Source organism: Bipolaris oryzae (genome assembly GCF_000523455.1).
Source record: "Bipolaris oryzae ATCC 44560 unplaced genomic scaffold scaffold_11, whole genome shotgun sequence".
NCBI lineage: Eukaryota > Fungi > Ascomycota > Dothideomycetes > Pleosporales > Pleosporaceae > Bipolaris > Bipolaris oryzae.
The window spans coordinates 27,058-41,849 of NW_006911287.1; the positions used below are offsets into that span (position 1 = coordinate 27,058).

At 50.6% G+C, this 14,792-nt stretch overlaps 4 protein-coding genes across 4 annotated transcripts; 3 read left to right on the forward strand and 1 right to left on the reverse strand.

Annotated features, from left to right (window-relative positions):
- Window positions 1-894: 894 nt before the first annotated feature.
- Window positions 895-6,460, forward strand: COCMIDRAFT_83773 (glycoside hydrolase family 18 protein; the record flags this gene model as incomplete). Its single annotated transcript, XM_007685588.1, has 5 exons — window positions 895-2,058; window positions 2,124-2,896; window positions 2,949-5,021; window positions 5,064-5,557; window positions 5,625-6,460. The coding sequence occupies 5 exons, from the start codon at window positions 895-897 to the stop codon at window positions 6,458-6,460; spliced, it is 5,340 nt and encodes a 1,779-aa protein (XP_007683778.1).
- Window positions 6,461-8,111: 1,651 nt separating this feature from the next.
- Window positions 8,112-9,147, forward strand: COCMIDRAFT_83774 (carbohydrate-binding module family 63 protein; the record flags this gene model as incomplete). Its single annotated transcript, XM_007685589.1, has 2 exons — window positions 8,112-8,666; window positions 8,731-9,147. The coding sequence occupies 2 exons, from the start codon at window positions 8,112-8,114 to the stop codon at window positions 9,145-9,147; spliced, it is 972 nt and encodes a 323-aa protein (XP_007683779.1).
- Window positions 9,148-9,862: 715 nt separating this feature from the next.
- On the reverse strand, window positions 9,863-10,713 carry COCMIDRAFT_22656 (uncharacterized protein; the record flags this gene model as incomplete). The annotated part of the gene is made up of 3 exons (XM_007685543.1): window positions 9,863-10,091; window positions 10,142-10,539; window positions 10,594-10,713. The coding sequence occupies 3 exons, from the start codon at window positions 10,711-10,713 to the stop codon at window positions 9,863-9,865; spliced, it is 747 nt and encodes a 248-aa protein (XP_007683733.1).
- Window positions 10,714-11,399: 686 nt separating this feature from the next.
- Window positions 11,400-14,737, forward strand: COCMIDRAFT_83798 (uncharacterized protein; the record flags this gene model as incomplete). The annotated part of the gene is made up of 5 exons (XM_007685590.1): window positions 11,400-12,224; window positions 12,276-12,707; window positions 12,760-13,807; window positions 13,860-14,149; window positions 14,213-14,737. 5 exons carry the CDS (start codon window positions 11,400-11,402, stop codon window positions 14,735-14,737), a joined length of 3,120 nt encoding a protein of 1,039 aa, XP_007683780.1.
- Window positions 14,738-14,792: the final 55 nt, after the last annotated feature.

A 14,792-nucleotide genomic window follows, 5' to 3' on the forward strand; every position in this document is an offset into this window, starting at 1 on the left:
ATTAGTGTTAGCCAGTATCCCGTGCTGCACGCCTTACGTTCGAACACTACCTACCTGCTTAATCGAATGTCTATAGGAAATTGCATAGCTACTAGGGTATGCTATGATTGACGGCCCAAAAGCCAATCACGTCACAATACGATTAAATCTCAAACTCCCTGCCGCTGAATGATTCCTAACTGGGTAGTGCTGCCAAGGAAATGCTTCTGAATATAGATTGACTATGCCCGCCGTTAACATCCTATCTTTTTATTCCCGAATAAGGCGAATCTGGACGGACTTGGCAGGATAAGAAGATTCTTTAGGCTACACTTGGCAAAGAAACTTTTTACTGCAGGGTCCATTCGGGTACCTGACCTTTGCACTATCTGCAAGGAACGATCGCCAATCTCCCGCGGCCCCACTAAACACCATACCTCGGCACTTGCATACAATCTGCGAAGTCCATCTCGTCTCGGTCTTTTCGCTTCACTAACGGTCCAAGGAACTGCCTATAGGAGGTTTAGGGCTTGGTTTGCCCTGCAGAGAAAAGGGGTTTGTTCAAAATCTACATCCGCAGCCGCACCTCAACCCTGCAATCGATATGCAGGATGAAAAACTGGCCACAGCGATGTTGACCCACATTCGCGGCGGGATGCCTGAGGGAAATTGTAAAGCCTGCTATGCCTTTTGCATACGCATGGTTACGCCGAACCGTCTCTTCCAGCCGCCTAATATCTCTCTTATGAGCCCCGTTGTTAAATCACCTTTCCTTCTGCTTCTCTCGGCCAACTGTGCTTCTTAGAACAATTTGAAAAGTAAATTTTCCAACCGTTAACGATCGATGAAGGACCTCATTCACTGACAAACCATAGAGGGACTTGAAAGCGCTTTGCTTGCCCATGGTGGCTCACCATGGTTTACTTGTCATCTTTTCTCTGGCATTGCCTTCTCCTGGCTGCTACGACAACAGCCTCCCCCAGATATGGTCATCATCACAAAAATGCTCATAAGCATCAACGGGCAACCAATGATGCCACAGTACAGGAGCCTATCTGTTTACCGATTCCAACGGCCTTTTACCATCAGGACGATGTAGTCGCCAAGATCAAGCCTACAGAGGGAGTATGTAAGCTTGATGAACATATAACCCCAAAGGCGCGAGCTCCAGCGACGTCACCAAACGTTGGCTTTGAGCCCTCTGGTCTCATCGCGCGCCAAGCAGATGATCCCTACTCTTGCAACGAGAACAAGCCTTGCAGTAACGGAGCTTGTTGCGCCAAATCTGGATACTGCGGTTTTGGAGAGAAGTCTTGTGGAACAAATGGCCAGTCCCCTAACGATGTTTGCTGGAGTAATTGCGATGCTCATGCTGAATGCGGTCGTAATTCGAATCCCCCCAACAAGGAATGTCCTCTGAACGTCTGCTGCAGTCAATTCGGATTCTGTGGCATGACAGATGAGTTCTGTAAGATTACTGACGACAAGGAAACGAGCTGTCAGAGCAATTGCGAGCAGCCTGGCAGTGGCGCATCGGGCGGCAATGTCCAAAAACGCATCATTGGATATTACGAGGCGTGGAACTACCAGAAGAACTGCATTGGCATGAGAATGCAAGATATTCCTATCGGCAGTTTGACTCACATATACTACTCGTTTGGGTACATTCGTCCAAGCACATACGACATTATTCCCATGGACGACGGCAAACCTCTCTCCACCGACACATTCACTGAATTCGCTAGTCTCAAGCAAAAGAACCCAGCACTCAAAGTCATCATTGCCCTAGGCGGCTGGACCTTCAATGACAACAACACGATATGGCAGCCAGTGTTTAGCGACTTGTCCTCAACATCCACCAAACGAGCACTTTTCATCGAAAAGCTCCTCACCTTCTTCAATCGCTACGGCTTCGATGGTGTAGACTTGGATTGGGAATATCCGGGAGCTCCCGACCGTGGTGGAAATCCTGATGATGGCGAAAATCTTACCAAGCTCTTGAAGGAAATGCGTGCCGAGTTTGATAAGTCAGGTGGTTCTCATAAAGAAATCTCTTTTACCGCTCCTACTAGTTACTGGGTGAGTACAGTCCGAACATTGCTCTAATTGTGAAAAAGATACTGACTCTAAGTCTCATTCCTCAGTACATGCGACACTTTGACATCAAGGCCAGCTCAGAAGCTGCGGACTTTGTTAACCTCATGGCCTACGACTTGCACGGTGTTTGGGATGGCGAAAATCCTATCGGGGCCCAGGTTCTTGCTCACACTAACCTCACCGAGATCGGTAAAGCTCTAGACCTCCTGTGGAGGAATGGCGTAGACCCCGAAAAGATCAACATGGGGCTCGGCTTCTACGGTCGGTCATTCCAACTGGCAAATCCTGCATGTTCGCAGCCTGGCTGCCCCTTCAAAGGCGGTGCCTCTCCCGGCTTGTGTACTGACAACTCTGGAACTCTCTCGTATTCGGAGATCATGGATATCATCAAACAAAACGATCTCACCCCGTATTATGACAAAGAACACGGTGTCAAATATGTCACATGGGGTGGTGATCAATGGGTATCTTATGACGACTTCGAGACATTCCAGCAAAAGATTGAATATTTCAACGCCCTTGGTCTTGGTGGTATACTCATTTGGGCTATCGATTTAGACACAAAGCAGCTTGATGCGCTCGAGGCGGTCATATATCCCGAGCCGCTTGGATCGAGAGCTGAGGAGGCAACCGCAGCAGACAACTGGCAAGATGCTGGTGAAGGACAATGTAGAGTCACAGAATGCGGTGTTGGCAGTTGCAAATTAGGTGAGGTTGCTGTCACACAAACTCAATGTGAGGACGAGGATTTCTGGGATGGGTCTTTCAGAGTATCTACATTATGCTGCCCGCTTGCATCAGCCCCCAAAGCAGAAGACTGGTAAGTCTCGACTTCTACATGTCCTTTGGTATTAAATGCTGACAACTTTTAGTGCATGGAGAGGCGGTGAGCCAATATGTAATGGCCAATGCCATTCCGGCGAGGTTGCTCTACAATCATCCCTATACGGCGACTGGGGCAAATGTATGGATGGTCGCAAATTTTATTGTTGCAAGGCAGAAGCGCAAATGCCCGATTGTGGCTGGACTGACTGTGGTGGCTCCTGTCCCGACACTCACAATGAGATGACATGGGCGTACGATACGTGCAGTAAGAAGCAGAAACGCAAGCTCTGCTGCAACAAGGAAGAAGGATGGAAGAATTGTGCTTGGCATGGTAAGCCTGGTAGCTGCTTCGACAACCACTGCGACACTGGCTGGCAAGTGGCTATAACTACTCTTTACGAAGGAGAGGGTGAAGACTGCGGCTATTGGAATTCTGACCGCCAACGCACGTACTGCTGCGATCCACCAGATGGAAAATCTCCATTCTTGCCGGTACCGCTCGACTTTCTCTTCAGCAACCCTCCGCCCGAGGCCGAAGCAGATACCGAATTCAACCTTAAGACGGATCCAACCTATGGTGGAAGTAACACTGTACCATTCGCAGAGCAACCTGACAACGCACCCTTTGGATTCGTTGTCCTGACGAGTCCAGACACCCTACAAGTATCCCTCGACAAGCGCGATGGCTCTCATTGGGAAGTTTTCGATTGTTTTGATTCAGTATCCGAGGGGGAGCATACTGTGAGAATGATGTGTACTGATCGAAGCGATTCATCCAATTGCGACAAGATATACCTGGGTCACGGAGCTCCTGGCACCATTGTCGAGATGCCCTCTGGCTGCGGACCGGGTAAATATGCTGTGGTCAAGACGCTTGAGCTCAGTAAAGACCAGGGATTGCCTCACCACCTAGTGAAGCGCGGCATGACAGTGGTTGATCCTATCTACGACCTGACATTTGATTATCAATTCAAAAGAGTCCCGCGCGATCTTGGCAACACTCAGATGAGAATCGACTTCAGCAACGAACCAGAGTATTGGAACAATATCGTCAACAAGACTGCCAGCAGTAAGCGACGAAAGAGAAGTTTGGAAGAAGTAGGCGGTAGTCACAAACGTTGGCTGGAAGAGGAATGGCGAGACGATATGCATTTCGGAGGGCTTTCCAAAGAAGAACTCCATAAGCGTTGGTTCGGCAGTGACATTGTTGACTGGCTCAAGGGCATTATCAATGGTGTATCTGGCGGACTAGACATCAGCCACACGTACTCCGACGATTTCGTTCTCAAGATCATCGACCAGCGGCTGACTTGCCCCAATGTTGCCGCCAAGTTGGAAGTGAAGGCAGAATGTCATGTCGATGTCGACGTCAATTACGGCTTTACTCTTGTTGCCACACTTGGTAATCCCGGCACCCTCATCGACCTCAGCGATTCGTTTCTGTACTTCCGTACCAAGGGCGAGGTAGATGCTAAGTTCGTCATCGACGCAGCCGTCACCGCCATGTTTGACACCGGCGATATCATGATGTTCTCTGCGGACAAGTTTGGCGCAGCCTTCGCGGTACCCGGTATCGTCACTATTGGCCCAAATTTCAAGCTCTTCGGAAGACTTGAAGGTCAAGCAACATTAGGTGTTAACTTTGAGAGCAAAGTCAAGCTGGCAGAGTGGGATATCCGGCAGACCTATCCAGTCGCAAACGACGAATGGGACCCTGAAGCATCCAAAACCCCGGAGAAAAAAGGCACGCAGAATGTGCTCGAGCCTGAGTTCGATTACGGCCTCACACTTGAGGGCCACCTTACCGCCCACGTCAAGCCGACTATAACATTCGGCATTGACTTCAACAAAGACTTCATTCCGATTGACAGCTGTGCTGTCAATCTTGTGGCCGACGGCCATGTCACCTTCCACGCAGAGCTGAAGGTGAATAGCGAGTCTTCGTTCTGCTACGGCGTGGATGCTGGAGCCGATCTTTATGCGACTCTTGACGCTCCGTCCGAGTTCAGCTGGGCCCTTCCCAAATCACCATTTCCTATTGTCCCTATCGACGACGTTCAACTCTATCCTACTGGTGATACGCCAGCATGCATAGATCTCTCTAAAAAACGAGACTCTGAGTATGACCCAAGCAACATGCAAACTGCGCATGATTCTAGAAGACGTTCATCAATAACGCAGGGCAAGAGCAGAAACACCACGAGCGAACTTGCGAAGAGGGCTAAAGTATATGGTCCTTTAGTGCCTCGCTTGGAGGGATTGAGCTGCCCAGGAGCTATTAACGTTGGCGATATTCCTCCATGTCCATTGTGTGGCGATGATGGTGGTGAGAGTCTTGAAAAGCGTGCTGACTCCTGCTGGCTTGATCCTTACAGCAGTGGCCATAGTTGTCCTGCGGATCTTCCTGACAAGCGCGGCATTCAGATCGATGACTTTGTCGGGAACGAAACTGAGCTTCATCATCTGGAGAAGCGCGAAACAAAGTATGTCAGTTGGGCCGGCCAATATCTTCCTTGCGGAACCTATAAGTATTGCAAGGCGGCAAGTGCCATAAGCGGCGTGAACAAATGGTTCGGCTTCAGAAGCGGGACTGGTCCATGTCCAGTGACCATTGAGAAACTTACTAAATCCCAGACAGACACCTCGCAATACGCCAGTAAGTTTTTCCCTCAAGCATCATGCACGCTCTATTGCCAAAGCATCCTTGTACTGACTTCTACCAGCTGAGCATATTTACGAGGTACAAATGTTGCCACTCTTCTTTGAATGGCTTATCACTGGGTCACTTCCTGGTGGCTACACAAATCCTTCACGAGATTGGGTGGATTACGTTCTCGTTGGAATGGATCCCAACGTTATAGCTCCGCATGTTGCTCCTGGGTGGGTTGAGCAATCTCTATTTTTCGAAATGACCCACGGCCTAGGGGGCGACCACAACCCTGGTGGTCTCGCCCTAGCCGATGGAGGTATGAATGGTAGAAAAAACAATTTGTTCGGTGGCAAAACTATTTCCTCCAAGCTCGAAGATAACAACCTCAACACACGAAAGATGCACCGAAACACAGCTGCTGTATTCTCATACATGCGTAACCCCTGGATTTGGCCCAAATTCGTCGAAACATCGCAGTTTATGGAAGAGATGCTCCATGATTTCGATACTAGCTTCAATTGGAACGGCAACGCAGCTGAAAACAATGGACAGCTAGGTAGACCACAGCGTGCTGCCAACGCTCCCACGGCAGGGCTGCGCGACCTATACTGCTACTGGATTGACAAGCATCTGACTGAAATTGAGGCTACCGCTGCCCTGTGGCTCCAGGCCGCAGAGGCCACCTACAGAGCGTCATCCTTTGCCACTGACAACGCGGGAATCCAGTGGTTGCAGAACGTTATGACCCCCCAAGGGCCCATATCGGCTGGAAATCTGGTGTTTCTTCATAGCAACCAGGTTCCCCACAGATTCAACCCAGGAAATACAAACCGAGTGACATGGTTGCTGAGTAACTTCGACGATTTGTGGAGAACTGGGCCAGGCTATGGGCCAGCTGGGCCATTCTAAGCATGTAAGATTTTCTTTTGTTGGGAGGCAGAATATTACTCTGCACGGGCGAGATCGTATTCTTCACATATGTGCTGTATAGAGTTTCGAAACCTGGGGGTGTCCCCCTTATTCTTTGGACAATTTCTCTACCCCCATGAATTGCCATGACATACAGACCATGCGCAAGGCTCAACAAACCTTTAGTGACTATCAGGTCTCCATTTCTCTTACTTGCTTTTCTTTCCTTCATGAGACCGACTGTACGAGCTAGCAGTCGAACAAGAGCGACCATTCCATACAATACTGACTGGACCTACACTCGAGGTATCTCCGTCTCCACAAACTCGCGATTAATATCATGAAAATACGAGCTTGTAGCTTATGACTTCGAGAGTCTATTCAGCGAGCTTGTGCAATAGCTAGACGGTCCAAATCGCAGAAGTAGCAAAACAAAACAAAGTTTTACAAGTAGTGTATGGTTTATGACCAGTGGAACAATTATATCAGTGGATCACAAAGTACACTACATGATATGAGCCAAAGCACTATGCATATCCATGTAGCTAAGGCCGATCGAGCTCATGAGACATATATATCTTCGCGAAAAGAGAAGCAACGCTTTGTGTTTGGTCTCGTAGCTGTAAATAGAAACGCCCCGCTCAAGTGTCTAGTCAGGGTTTCTGTTCGACCTTCTAGGAGGAGCTTTGATCTCAACAAGTCAGCAGGAAGAATGATGACAGTAGAAAATTTTCCAGTGCATCGTCTTTCTCTCGCCATCAACCTACGTTTGTGCGCGCAATGGACATTGTTCTTTTGTGTTTATTCAACCCTACATCTAAAAATAATTTCTCCACAACTTCGTGCACGAGAGGTGCCGAAGGCCCGACCCGGAGATTTGTCTCGGGACATGAAGTCAACCTCTGAGTCTTACACAGCGTTGACTAATACACTGGACTGGGTTAGGGCTGGCAAGGCTTACTTCCTGTGCGAGCCCTCGTACGATTGTCTGGAGATTCTGATGGAAAGAAGCTACGCAAAGCAGACCAAAGATACGCATAGGTCATGGAGAATACAGTAAATACGAACAGCAACGGACGACTATGGTCCCCCGGATTGGCCCCTGTCTCTCACACAGTCAGATCCCGACTCCCCACCCGAGACCTCTCATCTCTCAATACGTGCCGTCGCAACTTGCAAGGTACTTGAATGAAAGCAATATCGTTTTTAATTTGCCATCTGGAAGCAGCGGAGAAGACATGAGACAGATGTAATCAGACTAAGCCCACAAAATCCCCAGAAGTCATTCCGTGCACTCGGTAATCGGACCGTTAGATATCGATTGCGGGCATGTTTCAACCTAAATTCCACGATACGCACCCGATTCTGGCAACGAGATGACGAGTAATCAGCGGTAAACATGAAACGACCAGCTACCGCATTGCAGGGGCCGGCGTCCCCACATCTCGCTTCTGGACTCTGAGCTTTCCCGTCCCGGTAATCACCAAGAGGACCAAGAGACATGTCGTGAATTCTTTATAAAGCCAAGCGGACAATCAAGCTTTCTCTCCAGTCTTGGTTGTTTCATTCACCCACTTTTTCATTCCTTTGACACTTATCCTAGTCGTTCATTCTCTTCTTTTTACCCCACAAGTACACCATCTTTCCTAAAATGGTTCGATTCACTTCTACCTACACAGCAGCCATCTTGGCTTTGGCGTCCTTTGCTGCGGCTCGTCCTGCAGAGTGTCACGTTAAGAGCGCAGGCGCTCATAACGACACGCCTGCTCCTGCAGCCTCCTCGCCCGTTGCTGACGTCGCGTCCGTTCCCGGCACCTCTTCCAGTCCTGGAACTTCGCCTGTTCCTGACGCTGATAACACCCCTGCTCCTGACAACTCACCTATTCCCTCGCCTACCTCTCTCGTCATCCCGTCTTCCACCAGCATTCTCGCTGTTGTCCCGTCTCCAACTAGCACTCTCGCTGTCGTCCCGTCTCCTACCGCCTCGTCGGCTTATGCACAGACTTTCAATGGAGACCTCACCTGGTATGGAAAGGACTGTGGAGAAGAATCATGCTGGCAAGATGGAGCCTGCGCCTTCGTCGACTATGTCCTCCCCGCCACGATTGACGGCTCAACCTGCGTCTCCGAAGTGATCTGGAACAGCTCCTACCACTGCGGTGCCTGTGTCGAGATCGACTACCAGGGCACGAAGAAGATCGCCATGGTAAGAAGAGTACCCCTTCTGAAAAAAAACGAACTGGGTTATAAAATACTAACAACACAAACAGATCACCAACAAGACTGGTGGTGATTCCGTCCACCTGGATCTCTCACCCAACATGTTCTCCAAGCTTGACAACAAGAACAAGGGCATGATTCACTCCACCTGGAAATACGTCGAGTGCCCCATCGCCGATCCTCTCCAGATCCGCATGCACGGCGGTTCGTCCCAGTACTGGTTCGCTGCTACCGTCGTCAACGCCAAGCTCCACACTGCCAAGCTCGAGGTCTCTAGCGATAACGGAAACACCTGGAAACCAACCACTCGCAACATCAACAACTTCTTCACCCTCGTCGGAAACGGCGGCACTGGCACCAAGACTGCCTGGGTCAGGCTTACTTCTGACCTTGGCTCTCAGGTCATTGTCAAGGATGTCGAGTTGGTTTCTGGAAAGACCACCAAGGCCACTGCCAACTACCAGTAAAAAAGCAACACTCGAATCTTTTCTCCGTTGACACCCAAGCGGGGCTGTGTAGTATAGCTCGGTTTTGGGGGAGGATAAGATCGCACTCCTTTTCTTTAATTTCTTCATCCAAAAATTTCGATTAGTTTATGTATTATATTTAGACCCCAAAATTATATTTATTTTCAAGGAAAGAAAACTCACTGACTGTTGTTGCAATCGCCTTGATTGAACATGTGCTGAGTGTCTGATCAACTATGTTGGGGGGAAGGGGGGACATAAGCGTGAAACTGGTGACTGCAACAGCTCCAAATGCCGCATACATACGATGTGAGTTTCCTTGTTCTGTGGATAGTAGAAGATACAGGGTTTTTTTAAATGGCAGCATGACGACTCTAGGAGTTCAAGTTTCACTCTTGTCGCAGGTCTTTGGTTGCGAACGGGTCTTGTGTATGAATACTGATATAGTTGCAAGACTATTTCAAGCTTTTCAAAAGATATGTCTCTATTAAGTTAGCACAGAAAAGGTCAACTCATGATTGTACAAATTGCATTCATCTACCTCGCTGAAAATGCCACAATGAGTTGCGTTGCTCAACGTTGGTAATGGTGTAAACTGGTCAACGCCCAACGCCGAGAAAAGATGCGAATTTTGGAGATGCAAGATTGTCGAGCCTCAAATGCGTCTGAATTGCTTCTCCATTCCTTATCTATTCACTTTTACATCCGGTAGCAATCAAACATGCTTGCGCAACTTTGCTCCTGTCCATAAAACTGGGGCAAAGTGTGTTGACATGTTGAAACCAAAGAGAGATGCGAACCAGAGTATGGCCATGACGGCAACTGGTACTAGCAGCAGCTCTGTGTGGTGTAGGAAGGGCAGCTCTTTGTAGCCCAGGAAGGTAATAATGAAGTAGTAGTTCAACGCGAGTAGATAGAGCGTGTTGGATAGGAGCAGTGAGAACCTGAGATATGTCAGCGTGCCAGCTTGCTCGCATAATAATGGGTGTATTACCAGTGCTGTGTCCCTACTAGAGGCATGCAGATAAACTGCACAACATAGAGAAAGGCCCAAACTGGCACGAAAGCTCTGATAGCCACATCCCAGCAGTAGCCAAACTCCAGTTCTTCCTTACCAGAATCTTCGCCGAGGTTATATAGCCCTCTCCGTCGGCCGGGCAGCAGTGTGTTGTCTGGACCCAGTAATCGGCCTACAAGGAAGAAGAATAGAGTGGCTACAACAACCGAGAGCAGCAGGAAGTGTCCAAAGATGAAAACGAGCATTATGTGGAGGGTCTGTGTGAAACCATCGGCGTATGCGAAACCCCAAGCGAGGGAGGTGAGAGTAAGAAAGAAGGAGAGCAGGTATGTGAAGGATGGGTCGGGTCGGTGGTATGTCTTTGTTGTTTGTTTCTAGAAAGCCATTAGCGATGCTTCGGGGATGTAAGGGCACATATTGTGACATACGTGGTAGAATATCTGGCGAAACACTTTCTTGGGCGCTATTATCAGGCTCATGATCTCCCATGCGGCCATCTCAAAGTCCATCTGGGGGAACTTGAACATGCGCTTGAAGAAGCGTGGCATCTTGATTTCATTGCGCCGTGATGAGGGCATGGAACCAAAGTTCGAGGGCCCGCCCGTCGGCCGTGGGAGGGATATATGTGGGTTCATGCCGGGCTATGTGAAGGTGAAAGGCGCAGTCGAGGGGGCAGCAGTCGGGCGTGTGGGTGCGACGGCAGAGGCGGAGAATTCGGTATAGGACGCAGCGATTACCGTGTCACGGCGAGTCCCAGATTTCCATAGTTGTAGTCGGGAGATGCATGTGGAGGACGTCAATGTGGACAGTGTGGATGTACCTGAGCCATGACATGGGTCGGGTGCCTGGCGGTTGCGCACTAGGGCCGGTGCCAAGGCCAAAGCATGTCAGGCTCCGTCCTCCGCTAGCAGGCCGCATCGCCGACTCGCAACCTTTGCTCACCTCATACACGGCGCGCCCACTCGACCACGCCCGACGGCGCACTATCCCCTCTGTTATCGCGCACGTCTCGAAAATACCCAGATACGACCTTTCGAAGCGGCCGACAGCATCTGAAGAACTTCGAGTCCACCCTTGGCTCGGTCGCGCATCTTGGAGCGCATTGCTTGCACAACTAACCACGCGACAAAGAAATCCATTGCAACCCACCCGACACGTCCACGCACTTTGTAATCCTGTGCCTTCCATTCCTTAGCGACCACTTCTAACCGCCTTGCACAGCTCGCAACCTGCCATGTCGATGGCTGACGAGGCCGAGCTCGCCTTTCTAGAGGCGCAAAAGGACGAAGAGTACGACCCTTCAGCTGGCTACAATATGCCCGACGCGCCTACAGGCCAGGATGAATACGACCCGACCGCGACCTTTTCCGCACACTCAGAACAATCTGGGTCCCCGCCGCCAGAATCGGGCGCCAATTCTCCACCGCCAACTACCGAGGGCGAGCATGGGTCGCAGTCCCAGCCTCCCCAGGCTCCTGCAGAGGCGTCCGCAGCGCTGCAGTCCAAGCGACCGCGCACTGTGGGTGGGTTTGTCGACGAGAGCGAAGACGAGGAAGAGGAGTCCGCTGCGCAGCCGCAAGAGGCGAATGCTACACTGCTGAGAGCTACGGGAGACGCTGAGTCGCCTCAGCCTTCTTTTACAAACACACCAAACAATACACTTCCCAACCCAGATGTACAGTTACATAGTGCACAAGACCTGGCTCCTGCATCTGTTCCTGCTCCTGTCGCTGTCAATGAGCCTGCTCCCTCTGTTGCTTCTCTCCCTAACGGCAGTACGCCTGTCCTAGACGCTACTAAGCCAGCTACCCCCGACGTCTTGAATGTTGCTTCAGCCCGTCCCTCTGTAGCGCCAGCCACTCCGGCGCCTACTTCTGCTTCTCTGCCAAAGGCTCGCCTTCCTCAGGACCGAGTTGGCATTCTCGAAGATCGCATTGCTGAAGATCCGCGTGGTGACATCGAAGCATGGTTGAGTCTAATTGAGGAGCACCGCAGGCGACACAAGCATGATGACGCTCGAGCTGTATTCGAGCGCTTCCTCAAAGTCTTTCCTTCAGCAGTAAGCATGCCTAGCAGTGAGCAATCTAAGCCATTCCACTAACATCACCAGGGCGAGCAATGGGTAGAGTACATTCAGTTTGAAACTGAACTTGACGAGCTGCCAAAAGTCGAGCATCTCTTTGGCCGTTCGATTCCTTCAGCTCAATACATCGGCATATACTCTGCTTACATTGACTTTATCCGACGTCGCTTCAATCTCACCACTGACCAGAACGGGCAGAATCGCCAGACAGTGACCCAAGCCTATGAGTTTGTGCTCAACTCAGTTGGTATCGATGTTCAAGCTGGTAAGCTATGGCTCGATTACATCGAGATGCTCAAGACTGGGCCTGGCGTTCTTGGTGGCAGCAACTGGCAAGATATGCAAAAGATGGACACTTTGCGAAAAGTCTACCAGCGCGCCGTATCAGTTCCTCACAACGCTACTCTAGAAATTTGGCGAGACTATGACAAGTTTGAGATGAGCATGAACAAGGTTTCGGTAAGTATCCTTATGGCCTACCTTTCACTTCCATAAGCTTATCTCGTCACAGGGTCGCAAACAACTACAAGAAACCTCGCCTGCATACATGACCGCTCGCAGTGCTATCAACGTTCTTGACAACAACATCACAAGAGGTGTTATCCGGACTACCTTGCCCAAACTCCCACCTGCTGCCGGTTTCGATGGCTACGAGGAGTACATGAACCAGGTCAAATTGTGGAAAAACTGGATCCAATGGGAGAAGAGTGACCCACTCGAATGCGCAACCGACAACCGCGAACTGTACAACAAGCGTGTTCTGCACCTTTACAAGAACGCCTTGATGGTCCTTCGTTTCTGGCCAGAGCTATGGTACGAGGCAGCTGAATGGTCTTATGAGAACAACCTGCAGGCTGAAGGTGACAAGTTTCTTAATGATGGTATCGATGCAAACCCTGAGAGCTGCTTACTTGCTTTCAAGAAAGCCAGCCAGGTCGAGCAGCGTACCGATTTCGAGGATGGCCAAGCTGGTATCATCGCCAAGGGCAGGGCTGTGCGAGAACCATATCAGAAGCTCCTCGATACCATTTATGACCTTACAGCGCAGGTTAAGAAGCGAGAGGAGCACTCTATTGCGCGAGCAAAGGAGCAGTTTGAAGCCCAGAAGGCTGCCGACGAGGCTGCGCGCGCAATCGCGCAGCAGAACGAGGACGCAGATGATGAAGATGAGGTCGTTGCTGCACGACGATTAAAGGAGAAGGAAGACGCCTTTAATAGTCAGCTCCAAGCCATGTCTGCCGGATACAATGCGCAGACCCAAAACCTCAAGAAGACACTCACATATGCATGGATAGCGCTCATGCGCGCGATGCGTCGTGTTCAGGGCAAGGGAGATCCAAAGGGGGATGTCGGTGGCTTCCGTGGTATCTTCACTGAGGCTCGCAAAAAGGGAAAACTGCTCAGTGAGGCTTACGTAGCTAGCGCACTCATTGAGCATCATTGTTACCAGGAACCAGCTGCACAAAAGATTTTCGAGCGCGGTATGAAGCTGTTTCCAGAAGATGAGCAGTTTGCGTTGGAGTACATCAAGCACTTGATCAAGCTGAATGACTCAACCAGTAAGTCCCCAACCCTATTATTTTTTATTTGTTTTTGTACTAACTGTCACAGACGCCCGTGCCGTCTTTGAAACTGTCGTTGGAAAACTGACAGCCAAGCCGGAAAACGTTCATCGAGCCAAGTCCCTTTTTGCCTTCTTCCATGATTACGAGGCTCAGTTTGGTGAACTGGCTCAAATCACCAAGCTCGAACAGCGCATGGCAACCCTCTTCCCTGAAGACCCCCAGTTGCATCGCTTTTCGCAACGCTTCGCAAGCTCAACCTTCGACCCCATTTCCGTCCGCCACATCATCTCTCCCCGCACACAAATGAGGCCGGTCATGCCGGCATCTATGGCACCAGTCATGCCATCGGTCATGCCCTCGGTTGAAGAGCAGCAACCTGCTCCTATAATGCCTCCACAGCCACCGCCTATTGTCGAACAACAACGTCTTGCGTCCCCTGCCATTGCCAACTCCCCTCACCTCAACAACCTTCACCCTGTCACCAACTCACCAAAGCGCCCACTCGAAGATGTGGAAGACGTGCCACAACCCCGCAAGCTTGCTCGCGGTGAGTCGCCTCTCAAGGGTGCTGCAGGTCGCCGTCTCGATGCTGCACGCCGCAACCTCGCTACCGCAGGCGCCACACCTATCGGACAGGCCCAAGGTCCACCACCCCTTCCTCGTGGAATCAATTTCCTTCTCAGCATCATTCCCCCCGCACATACATACAAGGAGACACGGTTCAAGGCCGACGGCCTCGTCAGCTTGCTACGAGACGTAGCCGCCATTCCTGTTCCTCCCGGTCAGGCCATACCGCAACCGCAGCGCTGGGGGACCACCCCAACAACGGCACAGCAGTTGCAAAGCATACAGGAGAAGTATGGCAATGGCGGGCACATTCCCATGCACGCAGCCATGCCCGGTGCCAATCCTTGGGGAAGTTAACCAAGCCACACTGGGCTTGTACATGAAGGTGAAATGTCCATGTATATGGCGAGCG